The sequence below is a fragment of the Antechinus flavipes genome, chromosome 3, assembly GCF_016432865.1.
Source record: "Antechinus flavipes isolate AdamAnt ecotype Samford, QLD, Australia chromosome 3, AdamAnt_v2, whole genome shotgun sequence".
In the NCBI taxonomy this organism is placed as follows: Eukaryota; Metazoa; Chordata; class Mammalia; order Dasyuromorphia; family Dasyuridae; genus Antechinus; species Antechinus flavipes.
Genome location: NC_067400.1, coordinates 539,062,467 through 539,088,976, shown reverse-complemented (window position 1 = coordinate 539,088,976; position 26,510 = coordinate 539,062,467). Strand labels below are relative to the sequence as shown.

Genomic DNA, 26,510 nt, shown 5'->3' with positions numbered 1-26,510 from the left:
ATAAGTCTATGATCAGTCCAGCATTCTGCACCATACACTGCCTTTGTTGCTCTCATATTCTATCTGTCTCAGTCTCTTCTCTTTACAGTCACCTAAGTTTATTAAATGTCAGTGTTTGCTATGAGGGTGCATCCATTAAATGGAATATGTTAGTAATGAGATCATGAGATGCACAAGTCTTCCATAGGAAGTAATCCTTGCTATTACTATTTCCAACTCCATTCCTCAGAAGGACTCCCTGCCATGTCTGGTAGTCTGAACTTACTCTAACAATAAAGTGACCAAGAATTATTAGCTTATACTCTTTTGGCACATTGATGATAAGGGTCTCCAAATCTTTTTGCTATCATTGTAGAGTTTGTCATGGTGGGAGCATAGGAACTGATGATGGTGGCATTTCCTGAAAAGTAGCAATTACAATGTTAGGAGCCTGTCATTCACTCCTTTTGGAAACCATGTGAGTTTGCTTACTAAATTAGTTCTGATTGTAAAATCAATACCAGATTCACAGCATTTTCTTTTACTGTTGCCACTCCAGAAAAATGGATATCCAGCTCTGACATCACTAATCTGACCTTCATCTGTCAACCTTAATTCACTCAGGGCTGCTCTCTAGAAATGATGCCTGTTGAATTCTCTAGCAACAAGACTAATCAATTAAAAAGAGTTGTATATCACTTAGCATTTAAAAAGTCCTTAAGAATTTTAAGAATTAAGTATTTAAGAATTTAGTTAATTAATTAGAGAATTGTATTCTTTATAAGTATGTGCACATTCTATGTACTGATAGTGAGTGTAATCAACTCTGAAGAAGTTTTTATATATTTAGAGTTTCAAGTACAGGGTGGGATCCGTAGGCCTGCCACAGTAATCATGCCAGGGTTGAGTAAGCAATTTTTAAGGCACTTTTTCTAGCTTTTTTCTCACAGCTGGAAGTGAGCAGAATCCTTAAAAGATTGCTCAGACACCTAGGGGGCTGCAGTATCCCATTACTGCTTCTAATGATAAGACTTCTCTATACCTGGGCTGCCTGTGTGCAGGTTTGTGACTACAGCTCCCATTATATCCACATATTGTATCCACATCCTCGTCCACTGCTATAGGACTTTTGAGATAGAAATGGTAAAATTATATGGTAATGTCTTTTGATTCATGTGAAAACTGGATTTAAGCAAGACAGAGTTACATGAAGTCATCAGTCTCACTCCCTTTTCCAAAATCATCACTGTCTGGTGGCAGAACAGAGTTAAGACGACTGGAGATGGCTCCAGATGCAGTGGATGACCCTCTTTAATATCTAACCACAGCACCTGCTTCACTTACCTTCATGATCATTGGAACAAATTGCTCTCATCTGTCTATTCCACCAGGGATAGTCTTCATATGCTTGGGGACACCCCCTAAGTCACGATAGGGTTTAGACTCCTTGGTTACCTTTAATCTAATTTAGCATTTCTGACAAATTGGTTTAATGGCATGCGGTCACTGTGCATGCTACAGCTTCTTGGGAGACATAAGTGAGAGTTAGATGGTTTAGATGGACACCAAAGATGGAAAGTAGTCCTGTAAAGGGCTTCACCCGAAAGTACTAGCCTTCCTTGAATACATCCAACACCTCAGTTGAAAAAGACTAATCTAAACTAAATCTAAACTAAAAACAGTTATATATCACTTAGCATTAAAAAAGTGCTTAAGAATTTTAAGAATTAAGTATTTAAGAATTTAGTTAATTAACTGATTAGAGAAAAACAAGCTTTCCTCAGAAAACTATGGATGAAAAGCTCTTTATGGGTTTATCAAAGTGTGGTAGTGAGTTTGTGAATTCCCCTGAAATAATAATGGTGGCTTTTTGCATGCATGTTTACTCATTACTGAATCCTTTTGAACAAAGTAATACAGGTTTCTTTGCAGTCTTCCAGACAGAAAAATGGTTCCTATGGATTTACTCCAATACTTTCTTCCATGTCTTCAGGGATTCAGCCGAAAGTTTTAACTGCTAATCATACAATGTCTACCTACTATAGTTAAGTGATTTGCAGCTTACATAGGGCATGTCATTATTCATAAAACAATGGAGGAATGTACCTAAAGGAAAGTTCCTCTCCCCACCCTTTGCATCAACAGAAATCACTTGGTTGATTCTTTGATATCAGAAAGAAATCTCAGAGATATATTTCTCGTAAACCTTCTATCAAATGCACTGTATACTAGTCATCTGGTCTAATAAGGTGACCTAATAGAAACACTTAGTGAAATCTGACACTTTCATTTTATAGATAAGGAAATATGAACAACCAGAAGTTAAGTAATTTGTTCAAGGTCATATCAGTAACTTAGTGGAAGAGCTAAATTCAAATACAAATCATCTGCTTTCAAATGTGGTGTTCTTTCCACTACATGGAATATTCTGGTTTAAAACAAAATAGAAAAATAATTGTCAATAATAGAAGGTTTCCATAGTTTGCTTACGTGTTTAGTTGTTGCTTAATTTCAGGTGAGAAATGGTCCTTATAAACTTTCCATAGTTCATTTTGAGATAAGAACAAAAGAGTTAGATCTTTGAGAGTTTGAGCATCATTTTTAGAATTCTCTTTCCACAGCAAAGGGTGGGTGAAGTTATTTTCTAAAGAAAATTTGTCCAGTGAAAGTTTCAAAATTTCAGGTGGAAAAGTTGTTAGTTCATTTCCATCAAGTTTCAAATAGTTAAGGGATCTGCAGGAAAAGATCATCATTAAAAATAACCTATGCAATTCATATTACTAGAGCTAAATACTGATTATAACAGATTCTAAAGCCATGGTTACTAATAATTCCCACTGTATTTGATGACCACTACATATGACAAAAAATAAACACAGTTATTTTCTTTGAATTATATAAGAACCATGGAATTCTTATGTGAAAATGTAACTCAAAATTAGTCTGAGAACCATGTTTTCACTTGCAACTAAGTCAAGGTATTAGTCTATATAAAAAGTCAGTGCGAGAGTTCAGGTGAAATCTGTATATTAATATATGACAACCTTTGTACATCTCTAATTTCTAAAAAGCAAAATAAATGGAGTCCAGCATTAGAGGAGTAATCAAGTATTCAGGTAAAGCATCACTGTGAATTCACACCCATGAATTGGAGGTAGCCCTAGCTTTCTCAAAAGTCATGTAAACTAGAAACCTAATTCTAGGGGGTCTTCTCAGACAGGAAAGGCTTAAAGTTTGGGGCTAAAAATGAACTGTCTAAAGCCCAAGGACTAGCATAGCTGAGGGTAACACCCTTAGAAATTCTTTCCTTCCAAATTGCATCTGAGGTTTTGAATCCCTTGTGGGAAAGATGCTCTAATCCTTAGGATTCTAGGGTAGATAACCTGTGTATGGTCATCCTCCTAAGACTAGATTAAGAACCCCCACTAGACTTATCATCCAAAAGATTTAATTCTTTAACAAAGGAGTTTAGAAAAATTGTAAAAACAGTAATTATATGGCACCAGGGCATACTTTCCCACAGTCTTTGAGAAGAATGAGTATAAATTTAAACAGTCACAACTTCAAAAGGGCAGAGTCTCAACATCCTTTATTTCTCCATAGAATCATGACATTCAAGATGAGTCATGATGCTAATGATGAATGAGTTGTTCACTGTTCAGCTAGGTTGGTTCCTTACAGGACACAAAGTCTCTATGAATGGTTATATCTTGTAGATCACTATGTCGGTTAGTAGTTCCGTGATTTTTTTAGCTGGAGTTTTACAATGCTATTTTCATCTAGGACAATGAACAATGATAGTGGCAGAGGCCTCTCCTCCTTAATACTCTAAGTATCTTGGCTCTAATGTTTGTTCACCTCCAGGTAGGAGTTAAGAGAGATAAACTCTTCTGTTCAGTCATCCTTCCTTATTCAAATGATTCTTTCCTTACTGAGGCACTATTTCTTGCTTTGGAGTGATAAGTCCCAATTTAGTCACTTACAGTTTCCATGTTCTTTTGGGATAGTATAACAGATGGATGGTTAAGTGTAAAGGTGAGAATATCATCTATGTTCTCGAAGCAAGTTCATTGTCTGGCTGTCCTCTTCCTTATGCAACTGAGTTTTTCAATATTTTATGGGTCTATATCTAATCAAAACCATGGCTCCCACCCAATGTTTACATTTTATAGTAAATATTATAAATATTTGTAAATATTGTAAAAATATAGTAAACATGTATCTTTGGTCTATGGATACAATTAATTCAAATCAAAGACATTTAATAAGATAGCATAGTCAGAAGAATAATAACAGAATATCTTTTCCCCAGTCTTTGGGGAAAGAAAAATCTCTGCCACAAATATCTATACCCTGAGTATAAAGCACTCACAAGGGGGAACGCATATTATGAACATATGTGATCAAAGTACGTGCATGAAGGGCAACCTGAATGTTTTCTGATGTCTAATGATGAAATCACTACTCTCTCAGCCTGGTCATCAACATCTGCTTCTTGTTAATCTTGAGAGTCCTCCAATATCCACCAGACCTATCTTTGTACTGTTTTCTTTGAGTTTGCTGGGCAATGTTTTATCTCACTAGCTTTTGGGCTATGTCTTTTTAGAATACCTCCTAGTTCATCGGAGGTTCATTACAGGGTATTAACTAAAAGGTTTTTCCTAATAAGTACAGTTGGACAACTAGTTAAGTTACAAGAAGGCTATATCCACTTTTTCAAAAATGGCAAAATGACTCCACATGAAGTTATTTCTTCTTTATCTTTATGGCTAAATTAGAAATCACAGTCTCTTTCACAAACAATTATCTGACCTATGGTTAGGGTTCTCTGAATATTTTCTCTAGTTTACTATGCAAATAAATTTGAGCTAGAACCAAAAGTGGAGGAAAGATCATTGCTCTTCATTCATCTAGCCTACATCCTTTGCTTTTTTTTTCAAGTATACTGTCAGCAGAAAAACCCCACAGCTTTGAAGTTATATTTTAACCAGTTAAATATTTTAATATCTCTCTAAAAATAAAATTAATTTAAACATTTAAGGGACAAGCTCTCAATTTCAGTCAAATTAGGATATTCCTGGTCTTAATACCATAAAGGTCTTTTCTTAATGTATTTGTTTATATGGTAGCAATTGCTTCTACTAATTTCTTTTTCCCCTTGTTAAAAAGAACATTACTAATGTTCTTTTGAAAAAATTCACTTATCTCAATTCTCTTGTGTATAAAACCACACTCTCCCCACCCCCCATCCCTAGTGTTGGAAACAGATAGAAAAGCATCTGGAAGAATTATGCATAGAGAAAATGTAAAAAATTAAACAAGTCAGATTTGGCTAATGCATTAGACATCAAGCAGTTAAAAAATGTACATTAAGATCAACTAAGTCCTTTTTATATATTCTTGCTTTATCACTTACAGCCTGTTAGTCTTGGATTTCTTTATCTCAAGGTTAAGGGTCCTTTGAAATTAGTTGTGATTAGTATTTAAATATGAATAAAGGTAACAGTATTGTTAGACAATCATTAAAATTCTTTTTCAAACAGTTTTGAAAATTTTTATTTTCTCTTTATTACAATGCTTAGCACAGTGCCAGACACATAATATGCATTTTACAAATGTTTCCTGATTAATAAGTACCCCACAGAGAAATCCCAATTTACATTCTTCCTGAACTGATACTTTATATATTCTATCTTTACTTGCTTTCAAATTACTATTTAAAATATATTACATGAATTAAATTATCCCTGAAAGAACAATTCTCTCTTGTGACTAAACACATGTTTAAAATACATAAATTTTATTGTATTTACTACTTTTTAAATACCTGAGATATTGGATTTCCTTTGGAATAACAAGTATTTCATTGTAGGAGACATCCAGGAACTCAAGTTCAGACAATGTAAATAACCTTAAAAGGAGAGAAAATCAGCATGCTATAAAATAATTATGTGGTGGTCACTTATTGAGAATTAAGAGAATATTAGGAATTTCACTAAAGGTAAAAAGTTATAGACATTGTTCTTTTCTAAAGAGAGGCAGCAATGTATAGTAGCTAAACAGCTGGCCTCAGTCAGGAAGATCTGAGTTCAGGTTCTACCTGCATATATAACAATAAATGAAACTTACTATTTCCTTAACTGATGAATATAGACAACAAGGGTTATTAGTAGCACTTGTGACTTTACCACGAGATAAAAGTCATAGATAATTTCACATCATGTTATAATTGTTACAGATATTTCAAAATATTGTTTACACATATCCCTATTTTGAAATTATTAAAGTTTTTAGACCCTCTGCTAGATGGCATATCATCCCGATTTTCCTGTCCGCCAACATTTATGTGATATATTTGGGCACCTTTCAGGCAGTTATAAACATTCAACCAACAAAGAGTGAAGTTACTTGGTCTTACATAAGTGACCCAGTCCTCTATGTTGCTTTTGATTATTATTTATATTCAATTGTTTGGTGATCAAGATATAGAAGGAGCTGAAACCAGGTGGCTGAGTTAATGACTTCAAGTTCTGCCACAGCTACTTAACAGCTGTGTGACTCTAAGAAAGTCACTTTGCCTCTCTTTGCCTCAGTTTACTCATCAGTAAAAACCTATGTCCCAGAATTGTTACTAGAATCAAGAGTTAGCACATTTAATATTTTTGTAAATCTTAAAGCATTACATGAACACTGACTTTTTTATTGTTAAAAGTTCTGGGAAACTGAGAATTTACATGTTTAAATGACTTTAAATGAGAATTCTGAACTCTTTGTAAGGCAATGAGACCCTTTGCAATATATATTGGCACCTGGTCTATAAGTGTAGAAGTAAGTTTCAATACTATCAAAAGATAAATGCTGAAAGTGTATTATTTAAAGCAACTTCTTATAATTGTTAATAGATTGCATGATGATATGGCTTATGCATAGTCTTTTAATTTCTGTAAGTGAAGAAAGTTCTTTCTTTTATTTGTTTAACAAGGTTTTGGAACATGTCCATATCACCTACAATAGAAGGTGGGACTTCTGGGAGAAAACATTTTACATTCCCTTACCTTGTGTAGCCATTTTCAGTTGGCTACATACCCAGAACAGGTTGTATCTTTAAAATGACCAGACTGGTTCACACTTGTACTCTTTTGCAAGATTTTCAGAGAGGCTGAAGGTTCAAGTTCATTCATGGCACAAGCATTGTAATCTAAACTGGTAAGGAAGGAAAGACTATCTCTTTTTTTTTTCCTCTTCTTTTTTAATCTTATGGCACAGAGAAATAAGTTTGGAATTGAAGGGGAAGCTAATTCTATGTATAGGTGCTGGATTTCCCACTGGACCCTGAAGCTCAAGCCATGGTAACATTGGAGGGAGGATTCCCTACCAAATGTTGTAGCCTTCTAGTCCCTCAGGGAAGCTCTAAGAAATCAGGGTCCCTTTGACTCAAGGCAAAGAAGGATTTGGGCCTGTAAATTAGTGAGATTATAATATATAGAGATTGAACTAGAATGTGAACCTAATATTTTCTCTCTATGAGGAGGAACAGGAGTTTTCCAGTGGAATAAAGACAACAAGTCTCCTAATGAATCTACTTCTCTAGTTTCAAATCACTTGTAGAGGTTCCTAGATAATTTTGCTAAAATCTTCCAGTAACAAGAGTCAATATAATTTAGTACAACCTCTAAATTTTGTTTTTCCAATATTTAGTTCATGTGGAGAAAAACAGCTCAAATCTTATGGTTCTAATCCTGTTAACAACAGAGCTATGAGAAGAGCATCAAATTAGGGACCTATAATTTACCTGAAAGTTCAAATATTTTCCCTTTTTAATATCATATACTCTTTCTATCTTTATCTAAAAGCTGTATCTAGTATGATACCATCATATTAGGCTTGCTTTCAGCAGGCTGAAGGAAGAATCTTTAAAAAAAAAAACAAAACCATGAGGGTCTAGCTTTGAAAATGAGCCCTTTTATCTCTTGAAATAATCAGAGAAACTTAGCAGAAAAGTAATATCACTTTCTTTACAATTATAAATGTAATTTTATGTGTAAAATCCTTAATCCAATTTTGAGAACTTGTTACTAAAAGACACTCAAGGCCTTTATATTCCATTATAATTATTTAGAAACCAATTGAACACATAGATACATATATATACATGTGTATATACACACTATATGCATACACATATTATACACAAATATATCTCTGTGTGTATAAATTATTTTAGAGTCTGTTGCTTTATCAACATTTATTGCTTCATTTAATTAGAAACTTTCACATTTTTGTCTTATTTCTTCCTTTTGAGGGTATTATCTTCAGTTGATCCTGAAAAAATGAGATACTTCAAGGACCTAATCTTATACATGAGTATATAATTATTAGCAAGGGGACGGCAAGTCTAAGAACTCATTTTCTTAGTTCCTTAGTTGCTTAGGCTTAGGCTATGGAATTGACCCCAACTTCAAAAATAGTAATATCTTTTATACATGCAACCTATTATAGTTACTCAGAATTGGTTTAATATTAATCTATTAATTAATTGATTGATTGATTGATTTGGTAATACAAAGACAAACTTTTAGTTTACCTATCTTGATCATAGAAATGTGTTATGAAAGGGAAAGAAGAGGTTAAGATGATATCAAGACTATACCTCAAGGGACATATCCCTCAAGGATAACTTAAAGATGACTTTGCTACGCTCCCCCCCCCATAGTAAGCTATTGACTGTCGATTTTATAATAAAAGATCCCCCATCAAATGTCTTAATATTTCTCAAACATTTTGATCACATTTCTTTAACAGCTCAATTCATAATTTAATAATACATATTAAAGATAATTTACTTTGCTAACACTTCTGATACTATGGTTTCCCAAATTTTACATTATAAGAAAAAAATTAGAAACAATAACAACATACAAGATATCATGTATTTAAAACTTGAAATGAAACTTATTACCAGACAAATGTCATCAATTCAGTTGAATATATTTCCAAATTATCTGACACAGAAAATCATTTCATTCATTTTATCATTTTTGGTATTCTGTACTGAGAGCATTCAAGACCAATAAAGAGTAATTTTGATCCATTATACCTTTAACAAAACTTACTTCCTCAGTTTCTAAAGATTTGTCTAGGCAATGAAGTGGTTCAGTGGATAGAATGCTGGGCCAGAAGTCAGGAAGACCTGAATTCAAATATGGCATCAGATAAACTTAGTATCTGTGTGACTCTGAGCAAATTACTTCACCTTGTTTGTCACAATTTCCCTTCTGTAAAATGAACTGGAGGAAATGGTAAACTACACTAGTATCTTTGCCAAGAAAACTCCAAGTGAGGTCATGAAGAGTCAGATATGACTGAAATGACAGAATAACAACAACAGACATATTGCTTTCGTACTAAATATTGTGCCTTTCCATTAAGGTCTGATTTCTTTAATAAAAGATCAAACATTACAATTATCCTAACAGAAGAACACATTTCACTGAAGATAAGACTAGAATACATTTCATTACATCTGGATCTATATATACGAGTGAAATTCACCCAGAATCTCAATTTATCCAGGGCCCTTTACTCAAGGTACTGAAGTCACTGATCTGGACACTACTGAAAAATGACAATATTTCTGTTTAAGAAGTCGATATAGAAGAAGAAAGTAAAAGCTGATAGCTTTATAAACTTTCAAATTTTGGGGGAAGAACTTTATCAAGATGGAGTTGAACTACAAAATCCTATCAATTACTTTGAAAAGAAAAAATTCTGAATACCTGAAAAACTTTAGTTATTTCTATCTTGATGGCACTGAAATTATATCTTATATTCACAACTCTGTCTTTTTTGATGCAAACTTTTTAAAAGACATTGACTTAGCCAAAGATGAATAAACACTTTAAGACTTGTTTTTGTGTTATGGTTACAATTATTGCAGTGGAAACAGATGGGACCTACATGAACTTCAAAGTCATTTGCACTTTTCCTTATACTTAGTGGCAGACTGATTATGAATTTTGTTATTTTTTTCTTTTTGCACAGCTGGCCCATTCTAAGCCAAAAGTTTATCATAGAAAGTCTTTTACTTGGTAGAACCTACCAGAATTTATACTTTGTTATTATAACTTTCTATTTCTCTTAATTCATATAACTTTTTCTTTAAATATTTAGATGACAATTCAATACTTTTGGGTGCTGTTCATTGCATATATGTTTAGTATTAATACTGTTTTTGACCTTTCAGCAAACTGTGATGTTTACTATTTCCTTATATGGGATCATGAATTCTACTCTCCCCATTCCTCCATACCTCTACCCTGCCGAAATATAATACATTTGCTTTAGTCTATTTTACTTTAGTAAATCTTTATACTTCAAGCATACTTCTTGTAAAGAAAAATATGTATCAATATAGATTACTTTTATAGATATGCCTATCTATATATGTAGTTGGATGTGCTTTCTGGTCTATTCTGCTGCTATCATCTTTTTTATGGGTACATTCATTCCATTTACATCTCCTTTGATCAGTTTAGGATAAAGTTCAAGTCTCCCCTGATTCACTCTTCTCTAACTTCTTGTTAGTATGGCATTCTATTTGTACAATGAATTATGCTGTTTCATACTGTGCATTAAAAAAAATCTTTGTAAAGTAGCTGGGGAAGAAAGCTTGGCTATGATTCTTCCTGCAGAATTCTTTGCCTCTTGTCCTTTCCTTTTCTCTGATTTTCTGGTATAGCTTTGAAGAACCCAAAGCTACCTCCATGCCATGATGAATGATCAGAATTGTATTTTTTATGTAGATATGGAATGCTTATTCCTATCTTTACATATACCCTCATGGAAAATCTACAAAATGCATTGGAGCTCTCCCTCCAATTTTTAAAAATATTCTTTGTTACAATATAACTAGCTCACCTCCTTTTCCAAATGTTATCTTTCCTTGTCTATGAGTATAGGTTCATAGAGAACTACATCACAGGATCATTTTTACAGATGAGAAAATTTAGGCCCAGAGATGTAAATGACTTAAGACCATACACTTAATATGTTTTTTTTAAAAAGTTGGATTTGGGTTTACCATCTCTAAATCAAAAACTAGTGCTCTTTCCATTATTTCAAGCTGCATCTGTATAAGAATCATTCAAAGAATAGTCTACTTTTAAATCAGTCACATTCATTCAATGAGTTTTTTCTTTTTTTTTTTAATTAAATACCTATTGTGTGAGATACTGTATCAATAGAATTCCTTGCTGAACCAAAAATTCTTGTTTATTTAATTACTTTAAATCTATCACCTTACCCTTTTGGAAGAGAAGTTAGCAAATTAAAGGAAATGACAAATATTGTGAGGTGTTTTAATTCTTCAATAGTAGAAGGGATCTCTTTGATGGGATTATTTTTCATGATCAAAACTTGTAAATTGATTAAAACTATCACCTACAAAACAGAAAAGGGATAAGAAATAGTTATAAATATACACATGATTTATTCTTTGCCTTTTAATTGCTAAATAATAGTTTTTGAATAAGCAGCATCAGTACAATGAAGTAGATTTAGTATAATAATATAATTATTAGTATATTAATATATTTAAAGAAATCATCAGACTTCATAAAATACTATGAAATCCTTTCAATATAAAACAGCTGAAATTTAAAATAAATCCCTTTCACTGACTCTGAAAAATCATGCATTAATTTTCTTTTGGGCAGAACCAAGAACTTTGCAGAGTAAAGAAAGGGACTGACCTGAGCTTTCTCCCAAACTTTTAAATAATGACTCTAAACAAATTTTGTAGTGTCAGAAACAACAAAAATATAGTAAGTATCTGACAATTTTGAAGACCACTTAGAAAGTCAGCAGGAAAGGTCATCATGTAAGAAAGCAGTACAATTCTGTTCAGGCTGCACCAGGGCAGCCTGGCCCTTGTAAACCAAAGGCAAAGTAGCTGGTCTTGCAGTGTCAGAATCAATGACAACACTGGCTGCTTCCAGACCTCTCAGCCCACAGACTACAAAAGATGACTTGGAAGGTCAGCAGGTAAGGTTTGTCTCACAAGGATGAGAGTGCCTTAGGATACCAGCAAACCAGGAGTGGGCCCTGGAAGTCTTGAATTGGCAGCAGCAGCAGTGGTAATACCAGTGGCTTCTGGAAGCCTTACCTCACAGACAGAAAGAGGACTGAATAGCTAGTCAGAAGAAAATCTCTTTACTAATACTGAGAAAGGACTCTGTTGTTTTGCCCATAAACAGATCTGGGATGCAGTCCTGGCTCACAGTCCCAGGGCAAAGAGGAGTACTAATATACAAGAACTTATAGCCAGAGTAGATGGTGGACTCTTTTCATTGTTATAGGGCAGTAAAGAATGCTTGTGGTCACCCATAGACCAGAGCATAGGCCAGGAAAGTAGTAAACATACTTTGCCTTGGATCATACTACCTTGGAAGAATTGAAAACTTACACATTCCTAAAGAATCTCTGAAAACAGCTGCACAAAATTCCTGAAGCTTGGGATATTGTACTCTCTATCCTGGAAACAGGGCCCTACTTTAACAAAGAGTTAAAATTGGAGTTATAAGCTGAGGAAATAAGCAAACAATGGGAAAAGATTCTGACCAAAGAAAGTTACTATGGTGACAAGGAAGATCAAACCTTCTACCATCCAAGAACAATAAGAATTGGTTTCAGGTCATGGAAGAGCTCAAAGTGATTTTGAAAGTCAAGTAAAAGAGGTAGAGGAAAAATAGACAAAAGAAATGAGAATGATGTAAAAGGAAGTACAAAAAGTCTATGAAAAGAAGAATGCCTTAAAAAGCTAATCTGGCCAAATGGAGAAAAAAAGTACAAAAGCTCACTGAGGAAAACAGCTTGTTTAAAAATTAGACGTGCATAAATGGAAGCTAATGACTTTATGAGAAATCCAGAAATCTAGAAACAATAAAAAAAAAGAATGAAAAACAGGGGAAAAAAGTGAAATCTCATTAGAAAAACAACTGACCTGGAAAATAAATACAGTAGAGATCCTTTAAAAATTATGTATCTACTTGGAAATCATAATTTTAAAAAAAGCCTGGAAATCATCTTTCAAGAAATTATCAAGAAAAACTGTCCTGATATTCTAGAACCAGAGGGTAAAAAAAGAAATTGAAAGAGTCTACCTATCACCTCCTGAAAGAAATCCCAAGATGAAAACTCCCAGAAATATTACAGCCAACTCCAGGTCAAGGAGAAAATATTGCAAGCATCCAGAAAGAAACAATTCAAGTATAATGGAACCAATCAGGATAACAAGTTTTAGCAACTTCTACACTAAAGGATTAGAGGGCTTGGAATATGATATTCTAGAGAGCAACGAAACTAGGATTACAACCAAGAATCACCTATCCAGCAAAACTGGGTGTAATACTTCAGGGGAAAATGTTTAAGTTCAATGAAGTAGAGGACTTTTGATTTTATTTTACTTTTCTTACTATATTATGTTCCCAATTAAGGCTTATTAATAGTGCCCAGCTAAAAATTACAGTCTATGAAATTGGGCCAGGTATCCCAAAGTAGGGATGCCTCTCTCATCTAGAGAATACTGGATAAATTGGGTTTGCCAATTCACATAATGTATACTAATTGAGCAACTATAATCTGTTAGTCACTCTATGATGTGTATTTGGGAAAACAAAAATGAGTAAGATATATTTTCTATTTTTAAGGACATGGCAATCTAATAAGGGGAAATAACATAAGTACATTATAAGACAGAATGTGATTTTCTAAAAGAAAATCCAAAAAGAAATCCAAGGGGAATTAAGATGAAGAGATTATGTCCATTTGAGGGATATTTGGAGGGATTTGTCAAAAAGCTGATACGTGATCTAGAAAATTGAGTTTGGAGGGGCATCTAATTGGTGCAGGGATAGAGCACCAGCCCTGAAGTCAGGAGGACCTGAGTTCAAATTTGGCCTCAGCCACTTAACACTTCTAACTGTTGTGACCCTGGGCAAGTCACTTAACCCCAACTGCCTCAGCAAAAAGAAAAAAAAAAAGAAAAAAGAAGAGTTTCTGATTTAGATCAGGAAGACTTGAATTTGAATCCTAGCTCAAGTATTGATTATCTGTGTGATTCTGGGCAAATTATTCAACTTTTCCCCAGACTCATTTTCCTTATCTATAAAAAGGGAATGAAAGTAAGAGAACCTACTTCACAAAAATATTTGTAAAGATCAAATGATATAACATTATGTAGTGTTTTATAAACTTTAAAGTTTTAATATATGTTAACTATTATTATTGTAAAGGAGATGGCCATTGATCTGGGCCCCAAAAAATCAGCAAGAATTCAATAAAAGAAAAAAATGGCATTAACATATAATCTCAGTGAAGGGAACAATTTACTTCTCTCTCCACCTACTTACTCCCTAATTTTGAACCTCAGAGGAACATGAACAAATCTAATCCTTCTTCTTTTACATTACAAAATCAGATGAGCCTTTTCTTCTTCTGGAGACCTCTTGTCAGTGAGGAAGAGGGGCCCCTTCTTAATAGAATCAGCCCTTTTACCTCTGACCTCAATCTCAATCCACTTTCCCTGTGTCTTTCAGAAGGTTGACCCTTTTAATCATTCCTTTTTTCCCTCTCATCTCTAATCTCTCCTTACTTATTCTTTCCTTTTAGATAATGATACAGCACACTATAATGAATTTCTTCCCAGTTGTGATACTAATTAACAATAGATTGCTAACAAGAATATCAATAAATTTTTAACACTAATTATAATTAGAAATGGACTCACCTCTGGGGGAAAGATAGCTAAATTATTGTAAGACAAGTTAAGATATACCAATTGATCTGCCAAAATACTTAAGTCTGGACATTTATCAATAAAGAAACCCTAGAAGAAATTAAAAACAAAAGGTATCAATTATATACTATATATTAGTTAGTTTTTTCCCTTCACTAAAAATATTCTTAACTTAAAAGTTTATTCACATACTATAATTCTTAAATAGATATAAAATCACTTTTAAGTTGGTTAGTTGCCTTTTAAAAAATCATCTAATTCTTTAAAATCTGTTGAAATGAAGATAACCGTTAAGCCAATGTTAATTTAACATTAATTTAATAAAATATTGGCATAAAACTTTACATTAAGTTTTATAGATACTTTGAGAAACCCTAGAATAGTATTAAAATGATAAAAGATATGATACCAGGAGATAAGTTCCTTAGGACAGAAAGTGCTATTGAAGAAGAGTAAAAGACAAGTATAAGTAGCTCCACTACTAAAAAAAAAAAAAAAAGCAGCAGAGCCAAACTCAAATGATTCAATTGTAGTTATATCTGGTGACAAAAAGAAAATCTGATGTTGCAAATATCAATATTGTATAGGTACTTGTGAGATCTATGAACTGAGATAAACTGATGTGCAGAAGATTAAACACTGACCTCTTGAGGATTAAGTGATAGATTAAATAGATAGATAGAAATGGGTGGACTTAATTCAGGGGATCACTACATATACTTTTGTGGGCAAGAACTCCTTAGAAGATTTGGAGTAGCCCTCGTTGTCATTAAAAAAGTAAGAAAAGCAACAATGGGGTATCATCTTGAAAATAACACAAAAATATCTATTCAAATCCAAGATAAATTAATTGTTCAACATCGCAACAATAAAACTTTTGCTCAAGTCACTGATGCTGATGATTGCCAGAGTTGATCAATTCTATAGAGACTTAAAGCATTTTCTAGAAATAACAATTTTAAAAATGTCACATCCATTATAGGGGAATAAAATGCTAAACTAGGAAATCAAAAGATAATTGATAACAATTCCAATGACAGATTTGGTCAAGGAATACAAAATGAAGACTAACAAAGTTTCATCAAGATAACTCACTGGTCATAACAAATTTTTTTTTTTGACTCGAAAAGCAACTCTACATATGGTTGCTACACATCACAAAGGGATCAATATCAAAATAAAACCAATTTTATTTTTTGTACCCCAAAATAGAGAAACTCTATATAGTTAAAATAAAATTTAGGAGGACAGCTAGTTGGTGCAGTGGATAGTGCACCAGCCCTGAAGTCAGGAGGACCTAAGTTCAAATCTGATCTCAGACACTTGACACTTCCTAGCTGTGTGACCCTGGGCAAATCACTTAACCCCAATTGCCTCAGCAAAAAAAAATAAAAAAAATAGAGCTGATGATGGTTCAGATCATGAGTTTATTGTTGCAAACTTCAGACTGAAATTGAAAAATGTAATGTTCTCTTTTGGGTTTCCTTGGAGATCTTTGAGAGCAGCCTTCATTTCAGTTCAGTAATCACTACACGATTAGCCAGGGGTTAAAGTCTAAAGTTCAGATTCTTTATTATCCTTTGCCTGGGGCCCAGGCCAGCTTTCTTGAGGTCCTCCTGAACAAGTCTTGGTTTCTGTAGGGTTAGCAGGAAGACCACCACCACAGTCTGTCTTCCAGTCTGTCTCAGTCCAAGGGCTTGTGCTTCAGCCTCCAGCCACCACAAAAGTGGATGATGGAATGATGGTCTCTGCCTCTGTCAATTTCTCCCAATCAACCTAGCTGAAGCTTCTAGCTTATATGCTCGACATTGAGTATAAACCAATCATTATATCACTAGGAAACCATTATTTGTTGTAAGATTAAATCAATGCTAAACTAGATTTAACTATTGTCTCTATCAATTTCACTGACTTAGTACCTTGTAAGAATCCTTTGTTTCAAGTTCAGAATTTTGGCCCATAACATCTCCTGCTTTCTTTTGTTTTTTGAACACAGGGGGTCATGCTCTCCCTGATTTCTCAAGGAGGTGAGAAACCCCCAAAAAGGAGGTTATCATGTCTTCCCTGATTGCTTAAAAAAGAAATTGTACATGTCTATAAGTTCTAGAAATAGTCCAAAATCAATCTATTGTCCATTAGTTCCTGTGCCAGGAATCCAATAAGTCCTGCAAGTTTTGAAGTCCTGCAATAGTTCCATCAACAATTTTTCATCTCAAGGAATCCAATGATTCCTCTGGGTTTTGAAGTTCTGTAACAGTCTCAATATCAGTCATGCTCTTTCAGTGTCAGATGTTTCTTAAATCTTCTCCTGTTTTTGAGGTTTTTCTCTTTTTCTGTCTCTCTCCAGGTGATCGTTGGCACCCATCTGATTCCTTTTCCATCTGTAGAGATACAAGCAAACCCTTTCTTCCAAGCCGTTAACCTATCTAGTCCCTTCTATTTACCACTTTTTAGATTTCTCCACATCACTAGCAATTACACTGGAGCTGCTTGCACTGGACACTGCCCTTCTGTTAGGTTAAAAAAGCCTGTTTTCTCTCCTCAGCTGACATCATGGCCCACCTATTTTTTTGTTTAATATCTTGGAACTAGGTCCTGCCTCTCATTTCCTTGGGTCAGTCTACATTCTGAGGCCCAGTGGAAACCTCGGTTGTATTTTGGACATAGGGTTTTAGGTCTTATTCTCTCATCTTGTCCTCTCACTCTATCTCTATACCTACATTGAGCTCTCAGATACCCAATTTTTCCACAATGAAAACATCGGCGACTCTCTAGAAGTCCCTTGCCAAGAAGGACCCTGTTTTCCCATGTTCATCATAGTCTGGATATAATAAGCATTTGTGCCCACTGTAGCATAGCTTCTTATGATCTCCTGTAAAGAAGCATCTTTGTATAGTCCCCATATAGTTCTTCTGCAAACCTCATTAGCATTTTCCTTAGCCAGTTGTCTTATCATAATTCTTGTAGCTGCATTTTCTCCAATGGTTCTTGTGACAGCTGTTTGCAAACGTCCCACAAAATCAGCAAAAGGTTCATTGGGACCTTGCTTTATTTTTTGAAGGCTTGCCCTCGATCTTTCTCTGGGATGGAACACCCAAGCTTTTCTTGCAGCAGTAAGCAATTTGCTCATACATGCTAATTAGTCTGTGCTGAATTCTCTGCATACTGACCTTCACCTGCTAGTTGGTCAAAGATGATTTGTATGTTAACTCCAGTTTGCTTATTGTGTTGGGCTTGAATCCTACATAATTCACTATATTCTAAAAGCCATAACAAGTTTTGTCCAGGTTCTAAATAAGTCCTTGCTATGGATTTCCAATCATTAGGAGTTAAAATTTCATAAGCCAAATTCTCTAGTAACATTTCAACATAATCCAATGTAGTCCCATAAAAGAGTGCAACCCTTTTTCAAATCCTTGATTTTTGTCCATATCAAAAGGATTGTATCTTCTTCTTTGTTGACCTGAAAAATCAAGCTCTTCAATAACAGGGTATGCATTTCTTAAATCAGATATATCCTGTCCTTTTTTTAAGCCTTAACCAGTGCCTTTTGTAATCTTGTCATAGTCTGCTTCATAGGTGGTGCTGATTGTGTCATTGCCCTTCCCCCTTCTCCTTCTCCCTCTACCCATGAAGGGTTAATTGAGGGGGGAGGGTCATAAGATAGGAAATGCCCTAATAGCTTCTGCTGTGAAGCATCACACTCAGAATTGTACTTAACTCCTTTCTTGTCTAATTCTTCATCCTTTTCACCTAATTTATCTGGATCCTTCCCCTGCTGCTCTTTCTTCTTTTTCCTTATTCTATAACTTATATAATTTCCTAAAGCCAATTGGATTAAGTTATATGTATAAAGTGTTTCTTTGGAAATTGAATCAGGTCCATTATCATTGTAGTATTCACATAGTTACTCTCCTATTAATTTCCATTCCTCTGGATCCAATTCTTTTTCCTTAGAGAACCAAGGAGATGTGTACTGTATTGTTTCTAAAAGTTCAATGATGTATTCCCAAATTACAATCAAATCTTGGCTTTTAATGAGTTTAACCAAGATTTTGACAAATTTTCCTTTTGGTGGAGAAATCTCCTTTCTAAACATCTGTCCCATTTTAACTGGAATATTACTTTAGCCCTTTACAAAGTTTCCTTCTTGTACTCACCCTAATTTCTGGGTCAGAAAGACTTTTTCACTGAAATCAGGCTATGGAAGCTTTTCCACTGAAATCAGGATTGTGTCAGCCCCACGTTCAGATACCAAAATGTAATGTTCTCTTTTGGGTTTTCTTGGAGGTTTTTGGGAACAGCCTTCATTTCAGTTCGGTAATCACCACATGAGTAGCCAGGGGTTAAAGTCCAAAATCCAAATTCTTTATTATCTCTATGCCTGGGGCCTGGGCCAGCTTTCTTAGAGGCCTCTCTCTCTCCTTGATTCCTAATTTGAGCTCCTGCCTCCTTCTCTGCCCTCTGAATCTCTCCAAATCCAAAGGTTTGTACTTCAGCCTCCAGCCACAACAAAAGTGGAAATGAAGCTGGCTCAACCTCTGAGAGCTTCTAGGGAGCTTATCTTTTCTGACCCTGAGAGCTTCTAGCTTATATGCTCTACACTGAGTATAAAGCAATCATTATATTATTAGGAAACCATTATTTGTTGTAGGATTAAATCAATGCTAAACTAGATTTAACCATTTTCTCCTCAATTCCACTTAGTACCTTTTTTCAAGTTTTGGCCCATAACACCATCTCATTTGAAAACAGATGGTAAGGAAAACCATCTGACCATATAGGTATGATGTAAATAACATCTCTTATAAATATGAAGTGAAAGTGAGAAATATATTTAAGTGAATGGATTAGGTAAATAAGAATTCCTGAAAATCTACAGGCAGAACTATAGGAGACAGCACCAAAAAAAACAAAAAAAAAAAACAAAACAAAAAACAAAGAAAAAGAAGAGCAAGAAAGAAAAATGACTGATGAGACTTTAACTAGCTAAGGAAAAAAGGAAAGTAAAAGAGAAAGGAGAAAGCAAAAGCTATATCCAACTGATAAAGAATTCCAGAGAAAAAAAAATTTCTTAAATATGCTATGCAAAGAAATAGAAGAAAGCAATAGCATGGAGATCTCTTTTTTAAAAAAATGAATTGAATGTTTTATGCAAAAATTGGAATGATAAAAGGCAAAAATGGTAAGGACTTACTTGATGAAAGCAGAAGAGATCAAGAAGAGGCAGCAAGAATATACAAAAGAACTATATAAGAAAAATCTTAAAAGTGTCGATTAGCATAATCTAGAACCAAGCATATTGGAAAATGAAGTCAATTAACTTTAGGAAACATTGTTAACAATTAGGCTCATGGAATGGAATTCCAGTTAAGCTATTTAACTCTAAAAGATGATGCTGTTAAAGTATGGCACCCAATATGTCAGCAAATTTGAAAAATTCAATGTGATCCCTGTGGTGAAAAAGATCAGTTTACCTTCCAATCCCAAAGAAGGGCAATGCCAAAGGATGTGCAAAATACCAAACCAGCAAGGTTAAGCTTAAGATTCTGCAAACTAGGTTTTAGCAATATGTGGATCAAGAATTTTTATAAAAGCATTCTGTTTTTCAGAGGCAGATAAACTAGAGATTAAATTGCAAACAATTGCTGGATTGTGGAAACAAAGGAGTTCCAGAAAAATATCTACTACTTTATTGATTACACTAAAGCATTTGCTTGTGTGGGTCACAACAAAATGTGAGAAGTTATCAAAGAGATGGGAATACCAGATATAACTTACTTTTCTCCTAAGAAATTGTAGAGGGCTAAAACTCTGAAAAGATGTACTTGAATCAGATAACAGAGCACTTAAGGCTAATTATCTATTTGCTGTGAGATAATGGTTCTATAAGCATATACTTAGATGATATGGTAATGTGATGGCTCTCCTCACCATTGGTGCTTGCTGAATGTGTGGTAGTGAGGTAATGGTATGTGATGACTGCATATTTTAAAATCAGCCTGAGTCAGGAATTCAGGTTAAGGGAAAATCTTCGATTTTTATTCTTTGTGGAGGTGAAGGTGGATGGCCATAGCAATGTGAGCAGCCATGACATGAACCTGGCCAGCAATCTTTCTGCCTCTCTCCCCAGTCCTCTCTCTCCACCCACACAAATCGTCCCTATGTCATTTCCTATACTTGCACAAACTTGCGCAAAAAGTGGGCAAGGGCCATTCTTTCTCCAAGCATACATTAATAGAGTATGGTCCAATTACTATTTAGCCTCATGTCCTTGGGACCTGAGTCCATCAACTTGAGCTTCAGCCCATCACAATGGTAGGCAAGGATAGGAGGGCTGAGGAAGCGAGGTCAGGGTCACTGGTTGTAGGATGAGGAGAAGAGAGGCTGGAGAGTCCACACTCCATAATCCAGGACACATCTTTGGTAAGCCACATGGCAGCTTGCCTGCCTCCTTAACTTCTCCCCTTAAAGACCAAGGACTTTGACTGATTCAGACTCTGACTGATCCTGAGACCCTCCAGAGAGTTAGCCTGGACTTTACATATAACCTATATGGTAGCCAAGAAGTAATACTTAAACCTACATGGAACAACTGATTGGTTTAAGATTGGAAATGGACAAGGATATATCTTTTCATCTTTTTTATTTACTTATATGCAGAGTACATTATGTGAAATTCCAGGCTGGATAAATCGAAAATCTGAACTAAGGTTGCCCAGAGAATATTAACAATCTCAGATATACAGATGTTACCACTCTGATGACAGAAAGTGAAGAATTAAGAAGCCTCTTGATGAGAGTAGAAAAGTGTAAAAGTGGGTTTAACATTAAAAAAAATTAAACTAAATAAAACTCGAAAAGCATGACAACTGGTCTCATCATTTCCTGGAAAATGGAGAAAAAATGGAAACAGTGTCAGATTTTATATTCTTGAGCTCAAAGATCACTTCAGACAGAGACTGAAGTCATTAAATTTTTTTAAATTGCTCCTTATAAGGAAAACTAAGGCAAATCTGGACAAGTATACTAAAAAAGCAAAGATATCATCACCTTGTTGAAAGAGCTGTATAGTCAAAGCTATGTTTTTTTTTCCAGGAACAATGTATGGCTGTGATAATTGTACTATGTTTTGCAAAAGTTGTTCCTAGAGTCACCTATGATTTAGCAGATGACTTGGAGCCAGAGAAACAAATCTACTAGAGAGAGACCACTCTAGAGCTGCCTGAGCAGACCACCTATTCTGGGAAGTCCAGGGGAAGATGCTTCCAGAGACCAGATACCTACATGGGACATCTAGGATTCAAGATGAAATGTGCTGATTAACTGAATATTTGTATTGGCTTACTAGGGTACAAGAAAAATTGCTGTTATTTGATATTGATGATTATTGCATTACTTTAGTCTTTTATTTCATGGTATTTATGTCTACTGAGTTTTCTTAGTGACTTTGGTGATATGTGTATCTCCCCTCTAAAACAAGAATGTGGTATGTTCTCTAAGTGGCTTAATCTGTAACATGCCTTAGCTTAGATCCAGGGCCTATTTAACAAGGCTTATCTTCTTGGTCCATGAGATTATGATTCTGTATCTAAATTTATTGAACTTTCTGAGATTGATGGAAACATGGGATTATGATTTATGATTCTTGTTTTCTATTGTGTCTCCTAGCTTATAGCCATTAATTTGACAATTAGCAGCAGACATTAGAATGTTGCAATTGGGAATAAAGGTGAGGTAGATGACTGAATGTGATGTTGAACTACCTATATTTTGTTTTATTGTTAAATCTTTTCCTTATATGTGGGTAGCACCAAATGGGGTATTATTGAAAGTTATGTTGACTCAGTGACCCATTGTTCCTAAGTCTGATTGTATATCATTTGTTAGGGGAGGCTCTATTAGGGAAGGTAACAGCTTTCTGTCTGCAGTTTTTTGCATTGCTTGCTCTTTGTCATATACCACCTACGTATGAAGTATGTACTCCTACCTACAAATTGATATGTTTCTTGCTATCTTGAGGAACTGAAATGCAAGGATGCAAATTCTTCTGCTGAGGTGGACCTATTCATTGTCTTTAAAGTTGGTCCTGCTTTGAAGCTATCACTGATCTTCAATTGATGCGCCTTATTCTCTTCCTGTCAGGAAAAAGCCCAGATCCTGGGAAATCAGAGTCTATTGTTAATTCATCCATTCTGTATCCAATCTAGTGAGCATCTTTGCCCATGCTCATAAAACTAATAAGTGTTAAGTGTCCAAGGTCATATTTGAACACAGGTCCTCTTGAGATCAGGGTTGGTGCTGTTTCCAGCTCCACTTAGCTGCCCCAGGACCACCCATCATGGTGTGTCTTCATCAGAGAAGGTGTTGTGTTCTATGAGCAAAGCAGAACTGAATTACCCCAAATGAAATGTGAGATGTACAAAATTAGAGAAACTACCCCAAACAGTCATAGCAACTATTTGTGTCCTACCTGTGGCAGAGCATTCTAAGCTTGTATTGATCTGATAAGCCACAGTCAGACACATTGTAACTCAACTCTAACATAGTTATGTCATTTTGGTTCTCTCTTTTGAATATGAAGAACAACAACCAACCAACTAACCAGTTAGCATCTTTAAAGACATTCACAACAACCTTTGAGATAACTTTGATGGGAACTTAACTTTCCCCAGACTATCTAGGAAGGAATTCTTTATCTACCCCCTTTGTCCAATTCCCAATCTGTGGGTATCTTAAAACAGCCTTTTGAGATATTAGCATATCTTTAGGCAGATACAATCCATCTGACTCTTGATTCCTCCCTCTTGATTTCATGCTTTTACTACTCTGGTTTGCCTGAAAAACTCACAAAGCTATAAATGCGCGCTGCTTATGAGGAAGATCTTTGATAAGTTCTTTCAGGACTAAGTGCTCTCTGATGTATTCTTTCTTTCCTCAAAGTACCTTCCCTTTTTCCTTATTCTAGCTAACTCTGGTCAGTCTAATCTGCCAGTCAATGACTTTCTCCCACCTCACGAAATATTTCCTTTCTCCTGGTTAATTTTGAGTTCCCAAAGAACGTGTCTTTTTCCTTGCTAACTATATGCTCTCCCAACTCTATTTTATATTTACCATTCCTGGTGCCTATTGCATCCCTTCATTTTGTCTGTAACCTCTTTCCCTAAATAAATCTACCTTTTGCCAAAAAGAATGATCATTGTATTTGTCACACGTTTATTTTGAGCTAGGTATTGTTAATCTGACCACTTTACAGTAATCAATCTGTCAATGGATTGCTAACCTGACATAATAAACTCTTATTTTCTTTTTCCTGAGTTATGCCTCGTTAGTCCAAATGAAAAATTTTTCTTTCAACTCAAGTGACCTTCAACTAGAGTGATTATACAGAGAGGACTGGCGAGACTTACATGAACTGATGCTAAGTGAAATGAGCAGAACCAGGAGATCATTATACACTTCGACAACGATATTGTATGAGGACATATTTTGATGGAAGTGTATTTCTTTGACAAAGAGACCTAACTCAGTTTCAATTGATAAATGATGGACAGAAGCAGCTACACCCAAAGAAAGAACACTGGGAAACGAAGGTGAACTATCTGCATTTTTGTTTTTCTTCCCGGGTTATTTATACCTTCTGAATCCAATTCTCCCTGTGCAACAAGAGAACTGTTCGGTTCTGCAAACATATATTGTATCTAGGATATACTGCAACATATCTAACATATATAGGACTGCTTGCCATCTAGGGGAGGGGGTGGAGGGAGGGAGGGGAAAAATCAGAACAGAAGCAAGTACAAGGGAAAATATTGTAAAAAAAATTACCCTGGCATGGATTCTGTCAACATAAAGTAATTATTAAATAAAAATTAAAAAAACAAAAACAAAAACCAAAAAACTAGAGTGATCATGTGAGCAGAGAGAAGACAGATTAAAAAAATTGTGGCTAGAAATTTACTCTTTTATGTGCTCTGTTTCCTAGAACTGAAGAAGTCTGAGTATCTAATTGTGACCTAGAAATAAACATCTGGGACACACAGACATATTCCATGAGCTAGCAGCACCAAAGAACAGTGAGTGGCAAAATTACTGAGCTCCAAAGTCAAAAGACCTGAGTTTTGACATTTCTAGATCTCAGTTCTTCACCTGTAAAATGAATGTTGTGGTAATTTTATCATCTTCCTCACATTTGAGCAACAAAATAATTTTGCAAATTTTAAATGTGAGCAGTTACTCTCCAGAGGTTCAGCAGTTAGGACCACATGCTATATCACAGAGGAAAAGGATATAATATAATATACATATACTAGATACAGTATACACATACTAATAAAACAGAAAAGCAGAGAATTAACCAAGAATGCAATTTTTAAAAAATCATTAAATTAATTCCCAAAAGACATGAAAATTAGAAAAACTAGGTCAAAAAGAAAGACTATAGCAATGGTTAACAAACATGAGACAGAAATAACAGTCTTCCCTGGTTAAGTAGCTACTATCTTCACAATCTTAACTAGCCATTTTTTCCTCTATTCTCTCAACTTACATTGCAAACCTCATAAAATACAGACCAGTTCAACAGATAAAAACAAGCATTCTGGTCCTAGTTTACCACATCTTTCCCAAAGTACATGTGGGAAAAATCTCCAAAGATCATCTTCACTTTATGGCCTAACTGATATTCCTATAGTTGTTTCTAACAAGATGAGAAGAAATGATAGTAGTAATGAGAGAGGTATCCAAACTCAGGCTGATCTGAGAACTGAGGGCCAAGGAAGGTTGAGGTCTATCAATTGTATCTCACAGCTGGCTTCCAATTCATAATTGTCACCTACGCAAGACCACTATTACCTCATCATATTGGATAATGGAGAGTTCATTAAAGTTACTTTAAATGAAATTACCAAATGTTAAATGCACAGAACTGAAATTTAAACTCTTATTTATCCAAATAGATGTATTAGAGAATAATATTTTTATATAATACTATGGGTCCCTCAAAATTTAGGTGTACATTTAAAGGAAGCTTCATTTGCAATGACAAAGTATCATCTAAAGTAGTTTAAGTTTAAAGATTAAAGAAAAAATACTAAAAAATACAACCACTGAAAAATATTGTACCTTTAAACTAAGTGCATTTCTTCCAAATTCTTGACATTTCAAGACAGCTATTTTGGCAAGATTTATTTTTGAATCCTCTAATAAGTGCACTGATTCTTTATTATAACCTTCACCATACACAACGAGATCTTTTTCAGACTCTGCCACTTCTGTAGAATCTAAAAAAAAAAAAAACAAAAACAAAAAACATGCTTTTAAAGGAGATCTAAATGCTAAATCATATTGAATAGAAGTTGAAAGATGAGCCAGGGAGCACTCTGTAGGGATGACATCAACTGTTCATGTGGCTGAGGTCACAATATTTAAGACAACCCATTTTCCCATTTTAAAGTTGGCTTTTTTCTCAATACTATTCATTGCTTTCACTGTACAGATAAATGTCTAGAAACAAAAATAACAAAAGAGTCTATAATTGACTTACTGGACTTTTCATATATAATTCAACTATTCAAAACTCAGTCTCCTTTTTTTTTAGTGTACTTAAAATATGAAATAGGAAAAAAACCAAAATATATAAAGCATTGTCATATGCACAACAATACATAAGAGGATTTAAAATATGTAACAATAAATCAGATTCTAAGGTAAAAGAGGATTTTTTTGTCTTTGCAAA

General features: G+C 34.6%; 1 protein-coding gene across 2 annotated transcripts in view; it reads right to left on the bottom strand.

The window, feature by feature from the left end:
• Positions 1 to 26,510, bottom strand: part of LRRC63 (leucine rich repeat containing 63) — a 76,360-nt gene that overhangs the window by 34,629 nt on the left and 15,221 nt on the right. For both annotated transcript variants that reach the window (XM_051987308.1, XM_051987307.1), the window contains exons 5-9: positions 25,898 to 26,055; positions 14,765 to 14,863; positions 11,282 to 11,418; positions 5,807 to 5,890; positions 2,470 to 2,712 (exon numbers count right to left, since the gene is read on the bottom strand). In XM_051987308.1, the coding sequence (XP_051843268.1) occupies positions 2,470 to 2,712; positions 5,807 to 5,890; positions 11,282 to 11,418; positions 14,765 to 14,863; positions 25,898 to 26,055 (721 nt within the window). The remainder of the gene's footprint in view (positions 1 to 2,469; positions 2,713 to 5,806; positions 5,891 to 11,281; positions 11,419 to 14,764; positions 14,864 to 25,897; positions 26,056 to 26,510) is intronic.